At 41.8% G+C, this 17,121-nt stretch overlaps 1 protein-coding gene across 3 annotated transcripts in view; it reads left to right on the top strand.

Annotated features, from left to right (window-relative positions):
- The window catches only part of ERG (v-ets avian erythroblastosis virus E26 oncogene homolog), a 63,745-nt gene that overhangs the window by 32,992 nt on the left and 13,632 nt on the right, over window positions 1-17,121 (top strand). Inside the window, exons 3-5 of one of the 3 annotated variants that reach the window (XM_010580324.1) lie at window positions 12,171-12,322; window positions 15,320-15,523; window positions 16,487-16,567. In XM_010580324.1, coding sequence (XP_010578626.1) covers window positions 12,171-12,322; window positions 15,320-15,523; window positions 16,487-16,567 — 437 coding nt within the window. Of the gene's footprint in view, window positions 1-12,170; window positions 12,323-15,319; window positions 15,524-16,486; window positions 16,568-17,121 lie in introns of those variants that run through there. The other 2 variants (XM_010580326.1, XM_010580325.1) reach the window with 2 other exon arrangements.

Consider the following 17,121-nt stretch of genomic DNA (forward strand, 5'->3'; position numbering starts at 1 on the left):
TGCTATTGCGGGGTGCCTGGGAAGGCAGACAAGCCCTGCCTCGATATCCAGAGTGGCCTGAAAAAGTTGTTGTGGATGGATGTGTGTTTGGGGCTGCAGCTGGGAGAGATCCTGGGCTCAGTGCACTTGCTTCTCTCCCAGAGGCTGTGCCATTGTTGGATAAAAACAGAAGTAACCCAGGGAGCGGTGAACCACGGTGCAGCCACCAGAGCAGAGTGTCCCAGCTGCAGGGCTGGAATTAGGCTCTCCATCTCTCGACTGAACCCGCAGTTCATGTGTTGCTGCCTGCCTGGCAGCCCAACTTCAGCAGGCAGGACGGAGCAGGCTCATGTTCAGCTTATTTTACAGCCTGGTGGTGGGGGGCATGCACTCGGGTTGCGGGGAGTGCTTACTACCCATGTCTCCCCAATCTAAGGTATGTTCACCTTGTATATGGGAACTCAAAAATACTTTCCAGGGATGGATAAGCATTCAGAAGCCTTGAATTAAACAGGTGATTTGGACATATCTTCATAGAGCATATCATTTCTCCTTCCTTTATGCTATTTTCTATTAGTGTGTGCATGCATTGAGTCATTTAGGGTGATACTCTGGCTACCTGCACAGTCAATAGTCAGGAACTGACTGCTGGTTTAGGCTGCCTGAGTTGTCCTTTGTGAAGAGAGCTATCTGCCCTTTCCTTCAGAGGTATGCTGGTCTCCACACTATCTGTGTAAAATGTTTGTGCATACGGTCTGCACTGTTACTGGCAGAACAGGCATCTACTTTTGCAAGGATATATAATCTGAGCATTGAGGAATTGTCTTGAAATCAATCTTTTTTGATTAGTCATGAGGCATAATTTTGACTCATACTTTTTCAGCAGAACTGTTAATTGTTGTAAAGATGTGACACCCAGGAGTTGCCAAGGTGTCTGGAACCCTAGTGACACACTTTTGCACCATCCTGACCACCTTTACCATCATTACAGAAATAAAGAGATGAAAAGAAGGAATTTTATGTACCTATTCTCTAAAAAAACATCATTAGGTCTACCTACTCCATCATTTGGACTTGGATCTTAGTGCAAATCAGCTGAGCAGCACATGAAGACTAAGTTCTTCATTTTTCTCTGGACAGCATCACTCAGAGGTGCTTAATGTGGCCATCATTAGAAAATGAACAGCTCAGCTCAGCAGTGACCGTTCTTTCCCAATATGAACCAGCGTGTGAGCTGGCACACGGGCTACGCTGCTGGAAGAGGCTGTACAGGTTACTACTCTGAACGTTTTTGATCAGAACACTGGTTTTCTAAGGGGCACATTCTGGCTGAAAATATAATGGGAAGAAATTGAATTCTTTTTATATTAAAAATAACCTGCAGCATTGGAAGCAGGGTTTCATTTATTAATCTTGAATTTGACAGCCTCCCCAACTGACAGAGCAATGCAGAGTTGCTAACTGGAGGAAACAAGGAAAATTCATACTTCACTGCAATTTCTAAGACATGACATGCTGAAAAAGAAACAAAAAAAAATCACTTACAGACTACCAAAAAAAGAATAGATTAACAGAACAAAAAAAAATTCATGCATATATTGCATGCTTATCCTTAACACACACACACACAAAATATTATTGTAATTAAAATACACTGTTTATTTCATCAGAGAACTGCTATGCTATAAGGCCTAACACATGCGTGAAAAAATAGATCTTAGTATTACACTTCTACTGGAGAACTAACATTGCCAAGTAACAAGTATAAATATGTTGTGGCATTTCTAAAATTCACATACATGTGTGTATGTAATACATATAGTGTTATTACACTTCAGGAACTGGAATGCTTCCTAGTATGTGATATTCCTGCCAGCTGTAGAAGAAAGTGCGTATCACTCAAGTCTTGCATAAACTGAAATTACTTATCAGTAATAAATTATTCCTAAATAATCATATCAAATATTCTGATATGATACTGGTTAGTACTGTCAATATGGAAGTCACTACAGGTCAATGCAATATATGCATCTCCTACAAATCTGAAACCCATTTGTTCCTTCCTCAAGTCCTGCTAGGCCTTTGCCATTTGTATGTTGGTGTTTCACTGGTTTCCTGACAGATTACCTGCTGCTCATCACATACATAATATTGGCCACACTATATATGCACAGATTAGCGGTAGCCCGCCATTCTGTAGGTTACTTTGCATTTTCTTTTCTGCAGAAGCCTTCCCCACCTTGCTCATTTGCAGTCCATAAATTTATTTCCTTAAATGAAAGGCTCCATTCTTAAAAATGCTTCATATGTTAAAAATTAACACATGCAGTAGCTACAGAGCTTGGAGCTGCTTTTCATTTTTAGTAAAACTGTACCTGCTCTGTTTACACCCACTTTAAAATCTGGGTTGTCCCAAAGGAGTCTAAAATACCACAGCCACATTACAGAGCTGCAGAATTGCTGCCCTTAGAATCTCCAGAGTATCCTCTGTAATCGTCTTCCTACGTGGGAGCCTGGGTTGGAATAATACGATGTAAAGAGGATGCAAAACAGGGTACCAGACCCCACAAAGTGGTAACCAGAGAATAGTTAGCATTGCAATTTTTTGCTGTCCAGCTCTCCCTTCTCACTGTGTTAGACTGCTTCCTGGCCATATATTCTGTCGTCTGGAAGGGGGTATAAAATTTTAGGAGCATACTGAACCCCTGACACATCAACAATTAAGTACCCACTCAGAACAGAAATGTACTCTCTCTGCTAGGACTTTCCCCAGACATACTTTGGCTGTAATTGCTCTACATTAAATGTCAAAACATAACAGTCTCAGAACTGGCATTCCTGTGAATACCAAAGAAATAACATTAGAATGAAATTAAAGGGTTATTTTCAGTGTGCTGCAGAGGGATTAGCTACACAGTTTTCTTTAACAGTAACAGTATTTTTAAAGCTAAACCCTGTGGCACAGCACCAGAAAATATAGCCTAAGGGCCTACCTTAAATTAAATAAAGAAAGAAATGTTTAAATTAAAGCTGTCATTTACCTTGCTGCTGTTGCATATATAATGCAGATTGTCACAGGTGGTATCAAATTGAGTTTCTTCAAACACATTGTGTTGGTACAGCCATTATATTTCTTCCAGGTACATAAATCTAATGAGACCTTTTGTGCCTCCACATAGTCAATCTTTCACCTGAATGCAATAATATCGTTTCCTGCTATTTATTGCTCTTGAGTCAGACCAAAAGATTCACCCTGTTATAGTAGGGCACTATAATATAAATCTGGAGATTGCATTTGTCATACTGTTACTTACTTTTCTGTTTATTGTTCTTTACATATTTTATCAAATTAAGTATGAGCAATTCCATTACAATGAATGAATGCAATTCATGCATTTAGGGTGACATTCACTCCTGTGAAAATGCTCTCATGAGGCCCTAGGTACTGCTTAAACAACATTTAAATCTGTGGATTGCTTAGTGGTCTCTGAATACACTCACCCACAGGACTCCACCATGCCCATGGGTGGGACTATACAAAGGTAGCTTGGAAGAGCTACGTTTACTGGTAGGTAATCAATCTTTTTAAGGGAGGCTGAAGTGGAACATAGAGTCTTATTGAGGCCACAGATAAATTTCACTTGCCGTGAGCAGTGTGGTGATTTCATTGAAAAAGCGTTTTGAAAGTTAGCTGCAGTGAAAGCACAGCAGAAGTTTTCCAGCATCAGCTTGGCTGATACAGAAGTTTTAAAGAAATGCCAGAAATAATTAGTCGTCATTAAGATTTAATCATGTGCAAAATATTGATTTAAGTGCTACCAACTGTTGCTTGAAAACCATTTGAGAATGAAATTATCACTTAATACATCGTTTGTGCTGGCTCTTTTGGGAAATACCATTTTTCTTTGCATGTTACTGTTCTAAATTTTCGTTAAATAGCCTGTGTATTAGCTGGGTTGAGTGCATCTGACACACAGGAGGACTTTTCAGACTCCAGAGTGACCTCAAGTTTTTGTTTGTTTTTTTGGTTGGGTTTTTTTTTCTTTTCCCCTTGATGTAATGTCTCCTAAGTGGTAGCTATTTTGTGCTATACAAATCAGTTAATTTGAATGGGTAGCACTTCAGGTATCTTGTGCAGTCTAGCCATGTGCCAGCTGATGTGCCCAGCCACTAAGGAGGGTGCATTCATCAATATGGGGGCTCTGTATTGCCACCACAACAGGACCATCATGCTCCTAGGATCCAGGCTGACGTGCATTAAGCTAGATGAGGCACCTCTGCATTATGCTTCTGTCTGTCGTATGATGCTGGTGGAGCTAGTTAGAGCATTTGCACACCTTGCCTTTGTCCAATACATGGAGAAACAGAGTTGGTCTTGCAGTAATTACCCTGACATCACTTGTTTTTCAAGGGCATGGCTTTTTCCATCGCTGGAGCACAACCCCGCGGCTGAGGCTAAGTGCCATCCCTTCCACATCTGGTGGTGTACCACCGGCATGCAGCCCTGGTATTCTTGGTAAACCTCAGCTCAGACTAAACAACAAGCGTGGTCCAAAACCCATGGCAGTCAATGGGTCTCTCTCCTCTGTCTCCAACGGGGCTTGAGTCAGCCCCTACGTCAGTCCACAGCAAAGCTGGGAGATCTGTCTTAAGAGGATGACTTTCCTAATGCAATTATTGGAGCTGCCTATATAAAGTAACATTAATATTGGGTAAAAAGATGTGGTGTTAGTTATCTCACACTGATAATCTTTTTTCCCATTCACTGGGTGGTTGGTGGAGTGGCTGCCTACCAAACTGGAAAAAATGCAAATTCAGGATCTTCTCCATGTAGGGCTTTATGTGTGACTACTTCAAGAAGTTCCTCTTCGCTCTGAAAATCCACCAGTTTAACATTAGTGAGTGTGTGTGTGTGTGTTTGTGTGTGGGTGCATGGTTTGGCTCTGTTCTTGAGGCAAACATGTTGTCAAGGAGAAAAACAAACCCAGCTCAGCACTACTATAGCTACCATTTTGCAGCTTTTTGGGGTGTGCTGGGCTGGCAGGTGCTAGCTAAGAAGCTTTTCACTCTAGGATAATGTGTTCATTCATAATTGGCATGGTTACATTTTGGATTGACCGCTGGTGCTTAAATTGCGTGTTTAGCTTCAGGAGTTTAAGAGGGAGGTGAGGATAGCCAGAATTTCAAAAGTGCTAAGCAACCAAAAGCTCTTGTATGGGTAGTGAAATATAAAATTAGTCTTCAAATAATGACATAGGACCCCACAAGAGTTATGATCACTGTCATTATTTATGACTATTGCTATCGTTACTGCTTTATTTCCAGTACAGTATTTACTGTGTCTAGAATGTTTAGAGCCAATGATTGTAGTGTTCCCCCGGGCTGGCACGGCACAGGCACTGTCAGTATGTAGGTTGTCTCTGACCCAGTGCATTTGCAGGTGAGTCTTCTCCTTTTCCCCCTTCATTAGTAGGTGTTTTATTTTGATCGGGGTAGTATCAGTGGGGCTGTTCAGTATTTAAAGTTTGAGAATAACATTTTAAGACAAAGCAGAAGGTAAGAAAAAAGAAAAGTGGCTAATAGTTGGCTTTACCATTTCACACTCGTCAGCCTCACAGCTCGATAATGCTAATCACGAAAATCAGCAGACATTCCACAGACACGGGGGATTATGGTTTCCATACAAGATGTCACTTCTGTTTATGCCTGGCATGCTCTACTTTGCTAACTTTCTATATGATCCCTGCCCACAAAAGAAGGCATATATGGTTTGGGAAGGGCCCTGCCTCCCGGTATTTCATATTTTATGAAACCACAAATACAACAGTCTTACAAGCTCTTGAAATAAAATACAATTTGAGAAATGTAATCCATTACCATTATAATAGAATTTCTATAAAAATAATAAAAGAAAAACAAGAGAAAATAGGTCCTGAAAGTTATAGGCCAACTGGGAAGTCATTGTGGCTTTGGCCTAGCTATCACCATGTCAGACTTCAGCCTTCTCCCAGGCAGCAATCTAATTGTAAATTATGTATATACAGAACATCATTTCTTAGCTTTGGCTTTTAGTGACCCCCTTCCCTTCTTTCCCTTTCTTCACTCCAACCTCACACATAAGAAATATTGAAGTGTTTGCACTAATGGAGAAATGACAACGTGCAGTCAAACTTAAACCAGCTGTTTCCCCACACTGTGAACACAAAGAGCCAGGCTGGTAATATTTATAGCTTGACTGGCCTCTAGTGAGCCAGACGCTGACTGCCTTAATTTGCCATGATGGCCTTAAGGCTTGAAGCAGCTGTGGACTTGCAAGATAGCTGGGGAAAGTTAAGCAAAAAAAAAAAAGAAAAGAAAAGAAAAGATTGTTTCAATTAGCAAAAGTTATTGTTTGATTGAAAATGAATGGCTGCTGCACATACAACTCAATAAACAAGCATCTTTTGTTTTGCTTACAGAAAGCCAGCAATGTTGCATGTGTTGGCATGTAGTGTTTGCTTTCTGCTTTCGCTGGAGGAAGGAACCGGAGGCACCTCTACGTGCCACGCTGTGACATCTCTGAGCGATCCCTGGGCCAGCCCCATGCAACCCTGAGCACCTACCGAGCCCGGGGCACCCCACACAGCAGTGTCTGCCCCTGTTTTGGACACTGTGGGCGTGCGTTAGCGTGGGGCTGCCCCAATCCCAGCCTCTCCGCAGCCCTGGTCTGTTGGGGCTGTTGAAGACCGTTTTGGTTGCCCCTGAGTAGCCCCACACGGAGCAGTGCACTCCCATGACGGCGTGGCTCAGTGAGGACTTCAGTTTTCCTTTTTTCTTCTTTTCTTTTGTCTTCTTAGGACTGCTTTTGACACTCACCTTATAGCAAAGCTAAACAGACTGTCACCATGGCTTCAGCGTCAGTTTAAGCCAGCTTTAGTCAGCGGTACAGGTCCCGAGGGGCTTCCCTCCCTTCCACAGACCTCGGCAGCTCGCTCCCACCCTGGCCATCCCTTTTCCTGTGGGCGAGCATCGCCTTCACACAGCCGCCCCATGTGGGTGGGGGAGTGACTCAGGTTATAGCTAAGCACTGAGTTACTTACCCACCCACCCATTTATTTACTTATTTGCATACTTGCTGGGGAAGCAGCTCCCCAGCCCAGTTCACTCAGCAGTTGTGTGAGAGCCTGTGTGAGCACCCTAGGGATATTTCAGACTTCTGGCATTTTAATGCCTCTGTTATGCTGGAGTCCTCTGCAGGGAATTTTGCACTGCTTTCACAAGAAGCCTTGGAAGGAAAAATAAAACCTGTTTTTCTTTCAGCAGGTTAAGTGTGGTGGTGCTCCCGCAGCAGGTTTAAGGGCAGGTGCCCGCACAGGAGCAGAGGGCTTGGTGCGCTTGCAGGGCTTGGCCCGGTGTATGCACAGAAGAAGCCGGGCAGCCGCCTCCAGCTGCGGTGCTGGGCGATGAGCGTGCGTGGTAGAAACTGAGCTCTGTCAAAACAAGCGTTGGGGCCTCTGATACCGCTTTTCAGAGTCTCACTTAGCACTCATGGGGATCACCATTGGTGCCAGGGAAGCAGCCCCTGGGGCTCTGCAAAGCTTCTGGTGCAGCCACGCTCCCGCTCCGGTGGCTGGGGAGCGTGGGCTCCTTCTCAGCAGAGAGGGTCGGGCTGTCCGCAGTGATTGCTGCCAAAGTGGAACCCAAAGGGTTCCCCGCAGGACCCCTCTTTGCATGTCAGTGCTGTGGCAGGTCTCAGCAGATGTGAATCCCACTGATTCAAGAAGAGGAAGAGGGTGTAGAGAGGGGCAGGGAAGAGAGTTTAGGGCTGCAGCTGTGTAACCCTTTGAGTTGATATTGTAGACTAAAGTATGTCAGGTGTGCTTTAAGAAACAGCAGTGTACATCAAAGTAAGAAATCTCAGGGAAGTTTTGGGTTTTCCTTCCTGGGCCACTTTTTCAGTGACAAGCCATTTTGGGGGGGGAAGTGCTGACCAAATCCACTACAACTTGAGTAGTTGCAGTGAATGGAGATGAGCCTGAGCATGCTTTGCAATACACTCAGTATGAGTGGACCTTTACGTGATGTCATTTTGGCTAAATATAAATTTACATATGTTGGTCCAAATTCTCTGAGGGAGCTGGCTTTGCAGAGTTCTCCCTCTTGTATGTAAGGACAGGGTGGGGACATCACAGCCCTGCTGGGGCCATTCCCCTCTTTCTCAGATCACTGGCATTACGAAATGGGAGAGGAGAGGTGAGGAGAGGAATCTGTATCCTGTAGGACAGTGTCATGGTTTGTTCTCCAGAGCCTCACAGAAGAGAAGTTCCTGGTAGCTCAGCGTGTCCTCTGACGTGACCAGCCACAGGCTGGATGGGGACCATGCACAGAAAACTCTTCACAGATATCCTTACACCACTCTACTCTCCTGAGACCTCTTTTCTATAAGTAGCCTCTGTAAGGAAGTTATCCAAGCTGTGCTTATTAAATAAGCTTATAAAGTTATGTAGATATTTGGAGAATACAATTTTTCTCATTTGTTTCCCTCTGAAATTCAGAAATATTAAATAGAGGGGTTTATATTATGGGAATGTCACAGAGATCATGTAAAATTTTGCTCATTCCTAATCTGTGTTTCTCTGGCACCTTGCATTTTAACACAGCACAGGTGTTTTATGTCACATGGGGAAAATAGTAGCATAGCAAAGAGGAAAAAATGTGTTTCATACACTTATTTATGAACTTACATCTGCTTTCATCAGAGTCAATGGTTGGCAAAACTCCAATCGGCTTCAGTAGGAGTGGGTGCTAAATTTAACCATCAAATCAGCTTGATTCTAAGTAAGTAACCCTGAATAAAGGTGAGGCTTCCAGGTCCAAGGACCCATGGAGAAATACTTTCTTCAATAGACATTTATCAGCAATCAGAGTTGAATCAGCTCAGGACTGGACAAAGTGCTCTTGGGTAGCATGATTGTAGTCTTTCCACTTTTATTTTTTTTTGGTAAATTCCAGGTGTAACACAGTATATTTACAAAGAGTAAAAATAACATGCAGCTGTGAAGAAAAACATCTCAGGTTTCATTTCAGACCTGGAGCTGAGGATGAATCACTGCAAAGCTGCACCCTTTACACTGGGCACACTTTCTGAAAGCTGCTTTTCCACTGCCCCTGCTCCCCCGGTGGTTCAGAAATAAAGCAGACTCACAGAAAGCGCCTAAAAAAAGCCTTTGCAGACAATCACTCTCTTGTTGTTCTGGGCACTAAAAATACCATTTTCTACTGTCTGCTTGCATTTTCAGTTTTGCTTTCTATACTGTAGAAGTCCGTTCCAGCCATTTGAATTAAGCCTTGGTTCAGTGGTATGCATAAACACACGCTCAATTTGAAGTACCTGAGTAGTCCTGTTAGCTCCCATGGAGCTGCTTACATGCTTGAAGTTAAGCATGGTCTTAGAAGATTTGCTGAACTGGGGATTTGCTTGTCCACCCAGTAAGCTAATGGGACAAAACCCTTGACCATCTGCTTCTGGAATTTAATGAAAAGTTATGACTTATTTATGATCTTCTTCCCCACCCCCGTCTGTTTATATTCAGATCAGAAAACCAGCTCAGAAGCCCTGTCAGATTGCCAAAAGCTGTGTGCTACTACTGGATCTTTCACATCATTTACTGTTCAGTGTTTACAAGAGTGTTTTTAATGCACAATTGCCCATAAAAGTGGTGTAGGCTAATACTGATGTGATATTTCACATCAGCAGCAAGACTTTAATGTCCCTATATCCCAAGTTCCTTTTCACAGAAAAACAAAATAAGGTAACTGTACCAGTTAGGCCAAAGGATGCTGCTAGCTCTCTGTTTCCCAAAAACATCCCTAAAAAGTCAGTGAATGGGCTAAATGGTTCTTTCTTTTGTCTTTGTAACATAACTGGCCTTGGGAGCCAGGGTGGGCATCTGCACAGGTACAAGGGCAGGAGTTGGATGATGTTTCCAAATATATGTGATTTAGTATGCAAACTCACTTATGCATATATGCCATTTGTATTTGTTAAAGGTAAACAGAAAAAGCCAAAGTTTTAGTCACAAGCAATCATCACAAAAGCTCTTTTTCAACATGTTTATATCTGAAAGAACAAGTTACTTTGTTTTGCTTAGCTCTGTTTACACAGAAATAAGCTGTATCCCAGAATTATATTTAGAGGTATGTAGAGGGATAGAAAAGTTAAACCTGAGAGAATAATGCTCAAGTATTTTGATTCTGAGAGGAAAGGCTAAATTCACCACCACTCAATGACAGGCAAGACCATGTGCTGACTATATCTTGCCTTGTGGTTATTATTCAGTCCTGTGGCTGAAAAAGCAGTTGTAGGACCTTTACACAAGGCAGGTTTTGTATGTGATATGTTACACGGCACCCAAGATGTTTTATACCTGAAAAAGGTATGTGAAGCCAATGTTTCCCAGGCAACATTCAAGGCCCTGTTTCTTCTCCTAAAGAAGATGACAGTACCCATTGAATGGTTTCTGTGATACATTTTATTTTTAAACTAAAAGCCATCAGCAGTTAATTTTTTTAAATATATACATTAACACAACATGATAAAATTAGTAGTAACACGGCACAGAAGAAACCCTATATACTTAAAATGTACTTCTAGTATTTAATATGTATACTAAATCTTTTTGGCTTTCCAAGTGCTAGTTATTTTTTAAACACACACATGTGAGAATTATAACTGCATTAGTTCCTGACCCATGGTAGAGCTGAGCAGTCAACTCAACTGAGTCACTTGGGCATTGGATAAAATACCTGCCACATCCTTTTGACATATGTTGAGCAGACAGTAGTCCAAACTGTATACTATTTTTCCTCTTTTGTCCTCAAAACAATAGCAAAACTCTTCTGGGAAAGCACCTGTATTCTGACTGCTGGTGGGCTTACAGTGACACTGCTGCCCAACACTTGCAGCAAGAGCTGGGATTTCTGAGCTGGGGAGAGCAAGAGGCCCTGGTGAAACACCTTCTTGAGGGGCAGGGAACAGATCCTGAAACAAGCTTCCAGGAGTCTGGGTTTAGGAGGGTCTCTTGGTTCTCTGGGCTGCAAATTAGTTGGTTTGCAAGGAACCAAAACGAAGCATCGCAACCTGACTTGCTGCTTGTTTAGTAAGACCATAGCACAGTTTCAGGAGTTAAATGGCAGAACTAAAAGAAAGTTGTTAGTAGTGTAGTATCACTAAAGAAACCAAAACCCAACCAACACCCTCCTTCCCTTGCCAAACAGCCTCTTTACATTTAAAGGTATTCCCTGTGGCTCTGTTCTTTATTTTGATTTTTGTAACAATTTTTCTCTCTCTGATGAAACACGTTGTAGACATTAAATTAAGGGACAAATATGTCTGTGTCTGCCAGAAAGAAAACTGTGATGCAATTAAAATGCCATTAGGGAACCCCCTGTGGGATGTTAAACCTAAAGACTCTATTCAGAAAGCAAAGCCAAAATTAAAGAGGTGTCTGGTTGCAGATCGTCTGCAGATTTCCATTTCTTGACTACAGTACCATGGAGACTGTGCTAGTCAGGAGCTGAAAGGTTTTTCCAGTCATGCGTGTGGTATTTTGTATCATGGCTTTGGCAAATGTTCCTTTTCTGTAAGCCGTACGTAGAAGTGTGTCTACATTGCATGACATAAAGTGCAACTGAGTGTGGCCCACATGAAACAATGACAGCAGTGGAGGTGGGAAGCTGTCCAAGCCTTGGAGAAGCCTTGTCCAATGCTTGGACAATGACAAATAGTGATAGTTTTCCCTCAGCAAATTTGCATTAAGTGCATCTCTGGGTTTGCTGAGTTGTCTGTGAGATATTTGGAGAGAGAAGTGCAGCTACTTGCAACCATCAGGCTTAGCAAGCTCATGAAAAAGCCTCCATTCTAGCCCAGTCTCTGGAAATAAATCGTTAGTGTTTATGTGTTTGGAGACATATAAGAGCATGATCCTTTGAAAATAAAAATAAATATATGGTCCATTGAGGCTGGTCATTTTTTCTGAGGCAACTGAAGGAATCAGCAGAGTTGTTGGGTGGTAGGTACTGGGTTTTCCAGTGACAGCCCAACGCTGGTGCTCAAGTCTCATTTTTTTCCATTTCATTCAGCATTACTCTTTGGTGAGGATATTAGTAGGGACTGGAATAATAATAGAAGCACATCTCTCTTCTCTGTCTAGGAATTCTCCTGATGACTGCAGCGTGGCAAAAGGAGGGAAAATGGTTAGCGGCTCAGACAATGTTGGGATGAACTATGGAAACTACATGGAAGAGAAGCACGTTCCACCCCCAAATATGACTACCAATGAACGAAGAGTCATTGTGCCAGCAGGTTAGACCCTCTACACAAAAATTTCAAGCAAAAAAATGCATTTCTCCTAAGTCTACTAACATTATTTAAGAAGATGTGGAGAAAAGTGGCAGTGTGATACAGGTGATCAGAAAGAAAAGAGCAGTAATTTCCCAGGGTTATTAAGAGAATGAGCTGGGAAATGTCATAGTGAAGCCACCTCCCCAACCTGTTCTTCCCATTTCAGCAGCAGAACTGGATGATTACAGGCACTCAGATCTTACCTGACTTCTCTAGCTCCTTTTGGAGTATTTCACCCTAAAGTGTGCAAAATGAAGAGCCATTTCCATTTCTTAACACCATGGACTAGCTGGGTGCAGAGTGTGTGGGAGAGAGAAGGGATCACTGTACCACATGATATCCCTGCAAATACCAAATGCACTCCAGCTCTCAACATGCTAAAAACACAGTAGCTTCTGTGAAATAAAACAGTGCATGAAAAGCATGTATCTAGGTTATCCCCTGAGTTTGGGCAGTGTAAAACATTTTAATAAGCAAACTGACAACTTCACTGCAATATAAGAGCACAATTGAGAAATTCTTGGTTAGTCTTGGCAAGCTTGGTTGTGGGATTCAGCAGTTAATTGAACAAGAAGGCATTCACTCCTGTGTGCCTTGTCCTCCAAACAAACCTCTGCTGGAAGGTTTATTGCCTCAGTTTGCAAAATAATTAGTATGCCTATTTCCGAAGTCAAAGCATTAGACCATCATGACATATGTGGGTGTTTATAAACCACTGGATATACACAGCATAGACACAACACCTGCAACCTGCAAATAAAGGATTTGCTGCTAGTTCCTCTCCAGCAGAGATGTGCCTATCTGAAACATTTCTGCTACTGCTATGTTGCTTAATATTCTTACAGTTTTTCAGTTGCTAAGATATGCAAGAGTACTAACTGTGGCCAATTTTGCAAGCTGTGATTATTTCAGTTATTTGTCAAGATACGTGTGGACAAATATGTTGCAGTATCCTTTGCAATGGTATTGACAGTTCTATTCTGAAGACAGAAGAGTGATGCACTGAATAATGAAGTGTCCTGCCAACTGGAAGCAGACCACACTGAAATTCATGACATTTTAATGTTCTTCTAGAATATTTGTCTTCTTGGTGTTTGGCACTTTTTTTTAGTCTTTTAGTAACCCTTACCATGGTTAGCTCAGCAAGATCTTTATTTCTCCATGTATTCCTGGAGGTGTGTTTTGAGGTGGATTTGAGTGACATTTGTGGAACAAGATGGTCACAGTCACAGCCTTGCTATTTTGAGGTCTCTAGAAGAAATGTATAGGTAAAAGTCAGTTGGTTTTGTTTGACTGCCGCATAGGCAGTGTGCAGCTCGTGTGGCAATGTTTAGGAATAAAAAAAGAAAAATTCACATTTCCAGCTGTGGTAACTTTCTAGTTATCATAAATAAGAAACCTTTAAAAAATATAGGCATAATCAAAATGTTTTGGTGAACTGGTGTTTGGTTCTTTACTTCAAATCAAACTGAATGTATATGTTGGAGTTCTTTGCTGTAGGTATGGGCAATCTCATCCAAACCCTAGGTTTACCACCAGACTTGCATCCCTCTAGTTTGCTACCTATTTCATACCAGATGGAGGGGTCCTTTTAAGTGTTTTTTGGTGCACTTCAGAGAACAGAGAAGCCCTCTGAAGCTCCAGAAGATTAAATATTCTGACTTGCAATGGCTTAAAATGCCAAGAGAAGCATCAGATAGCGGGAGGCTTTCATGAGTGAAGGATTGGGAGTGAGCTACAGCATAACAGACTCTGAATAGTTCCTAGCCTATGGAAAGAGGACCCCACCTCTTTCAGACCAGCCTGAACAACAATCAAAAGAGAGGGAATGGCACTGATGTTAAGCCACAGAAAAGCTATTTAGGCTGTCATTCGAGTCTCAGCCCTTCTACAGACTTTCATGTGATGGATTACAGCCATTTGATCTCTGTGTGCTCCATTCTTAGTCTTCAGGATATCACAGAATCACAGAGTCATTTAGGTTGGAAGGCACAAACTCTCAAGGAGTTTGTTTCCCCTTGGCTTTAATCATTTCTCTGCAAAAAGTATACATTCTTCGTGGTAGGAGCTGTCTTCCATTATGGGGATGTGCACTGCAGGTCCTTAGGGACCTTCATGTTGATGGGTGCTTACTGTAACTCAAGAATAGGGAAAAGTGGAATGGAAGAGAAACAGAAAAGGAGTAGTTTAGCGGCAAAAAAAGAAGTTCAATTTTTTAAATTCATTTAAAAATTATTTTTAATCAAGGATTCATTCAGAAACACAAGGTATTTAGCCTAATGTTTTGCTGAAGATCTAGACTAGTTCTTTTTTTTTCCCCAGATGGTTTTGCCAATACTTCATGTAGTAAGTAAAAATCCACACAGGTGTAGCAATGTACACAGGTACAGCACAGCAGTCTAGGAAATAAAGTGCAGAATATTTTCATATGACCCACTAGTTTATGAAATAACTAGTGAAATCTCTGAATGCTTACTGAGCCTATGCCCAAGAAACAGTACTTCTGACGTGGGTGGAAATTTCAATTGAATAAAGTTACAAATTCAACAGAGAGCTTTGAAAATTGTTCAGATATAAGTCGTAGTGCTGTTAGTGGGCTCTCTTAAATACTCTTCTTAAAGAGTATTCTCTGCATGAGGGCAGGAGCCTATGTTAATCTGTGGATAATAATGCATAAAAATTACAAGACAAAAGAACTAAATGTGAGAAGGACTTCAACAGCAGAGGGTTTGTTGTTAACAATCAGAGCTCACAGCTCTTCCCTAATAGTTTTTCACAGGCAGTTATTCTCCTTTGCACTCAACAGGCCAAATTAATTCCTCATGTATCTCCAGCAGTCGGTAAACAGGGGATTAAGGTCTCTCACAGTTTGACTGTGGTGTATGTCTATTTTGTACTGGTCCAGCACATCAACACTCTCCCCTCTCTGCCTAATTTTGTGCTTTGTGATACCACCAGATCCTACGTTATGGAGCACAGACCACGTACGCCAGTGGCTGGAATGGGCGGTGAAGGAGTATGGTCTCCCGGACGTAGACATCTTGTTGTTCCAGAACATCGATGGGAAGGAGCTGTGTAAAATGACCAAAGATGACTTCCAGAGACTCACCCCAAGCTACAATGCAGATATCCTCCTGTCACACTTACACTACCTCAGAGAGAGTAAGCTAGTTTTCTGTCATTATGGTTGTGGCTACAATCAAATCTGTGGTTGATATCAGTCTTAGATTTAATGATGTGGATACACTCAGCTGGGTTTTCAAATGTCTGTTGCAAATGTTGCTGTTCCTAAGAACGTAGTAGGGAGACTGATCCAAAGCCTTTTCAGTTTGATGGAAAGATTCCCATTAATTTCAGTTGGCTTTCACTCATGTTCATCAAAGACAAGAGTTAGGGAATATTTCTACATGTCCATCTCAGAAAAAAAAACAAATTGAAACCCAGCATATTCATCAGCGTACTATAGGAAGAAAATCATATGGGATTCAGTGCTAATGTTTTTTCTGGTCACATACTCATTTCTTTCCATTTTAATGATGAGAATGCTAAAAGAGAGTGCAAACATTGATTCATAAAGTGAATTCCAGGCATGATTATAAGGACTGACAGCAGTTTGCTCAATTCTGAATAGAATCATGAAGATTTCACTGAACTGCATAAAAGTTCTATAAATTCATGGAAAAAAGGAACAGTCCCTAAAGTCCAAATGCAAATTACTTGTAGTGCATGGCTAGCATTTCAAAGGGAAAGAAGGGACTAGTGAATTCCTGGCTTGAGGGCTTTCATCTAAGCTTGAGGAAATTTTGCAGGTTTGCCTCAGTTTAAAGAAGTTAAAGTAAACGTGGTTTTTAAAGAAAAAAGCAACAAGCATTGCAACACCAGTGCGGTGTAGTCTTCTCCACACGCACATGTCAATAATCAGTCAGAAATATTATGCATTCATAATGCTGAATAAATGAATGCCCTAGTTTAAGCTGTAGCGCACATGCCTCCCTCCAAACTGCAGACTGAAACTGACTGTTGGTAGACTCACGTTCAAACAATCCTGTCAGGGGAAAATATGGTTTAAAAAGATAATTCACAATTTTTTTTCATTTTGGTGTTGCTTTTTGTTTTGTTTTGTAGCTCCTCTTCCACATTTGACTTCAGATGATGTTGATAAGGCCTTACAAAACTCTCCACGGTTAATGCATGCTAGAAACACAGGTAATGCTGGCACTGCTCCCATTGCTATAGGTCATCTTCGAAAAGCACAGGATTCCTTTTTATGGGTTGCTTGCTAAAAATGGAAATGGTAAATCAGGAGGGAGACAAGCGTATCCTCTCCTTGCTGTGTGTGTGAGTTTTATGCACAGACACACAGAAAAAAGGTGAGATCACGCAGGGCCAGATGGTGGAAAAATGGTCTCCTTACTGGTAATTTCTTTTGTCCTACAAGAAAATGGGGTCCCTGACACATGATAAGCTGCAGGCTTGGGGCCTTTGTCTGTGAGGACTTTTTTTCTCATTCTGTCTCATTGTACTGTCAGATCTACTCCACGGATCCCTAGAACATTGGTGGAGCTCCTAAGTGCTTCAGCGCTTGCCTAAGTAAGTGCTGTGGGCTCTGGTGAATGGGGACTGTGTCCCCTCCCGTCCAGTATATATCATATAATTCAATAAAATTGCTATTTAGGCAGGTACCTCACCTCATTTGTCAGCTATATGGGACTTGAGCTGGAAACTCCACTAAGTTTGATGTTGTAATCTGCACTAAGTCT

The sequence above is a fragment of the Haliaeetus leucocephalus genome, unplaced genomic scaffold, assembly GCF_000737465.1.
Source record: "Haliaeetus leucocephalus isolate CR32 unplaced genomic scaffold, Haliaeetus_leucocephalus-4.0 Scaffold702, whole genome shotgun sequence".
Classification (NCBI taxonomy): domain Eukaryota; kingdom Metazoa; phylum Chordata; class Aves; order Accipitriformes; family Accipitridae; genus Haliaeetus; species Haliaeetus leucocephalus.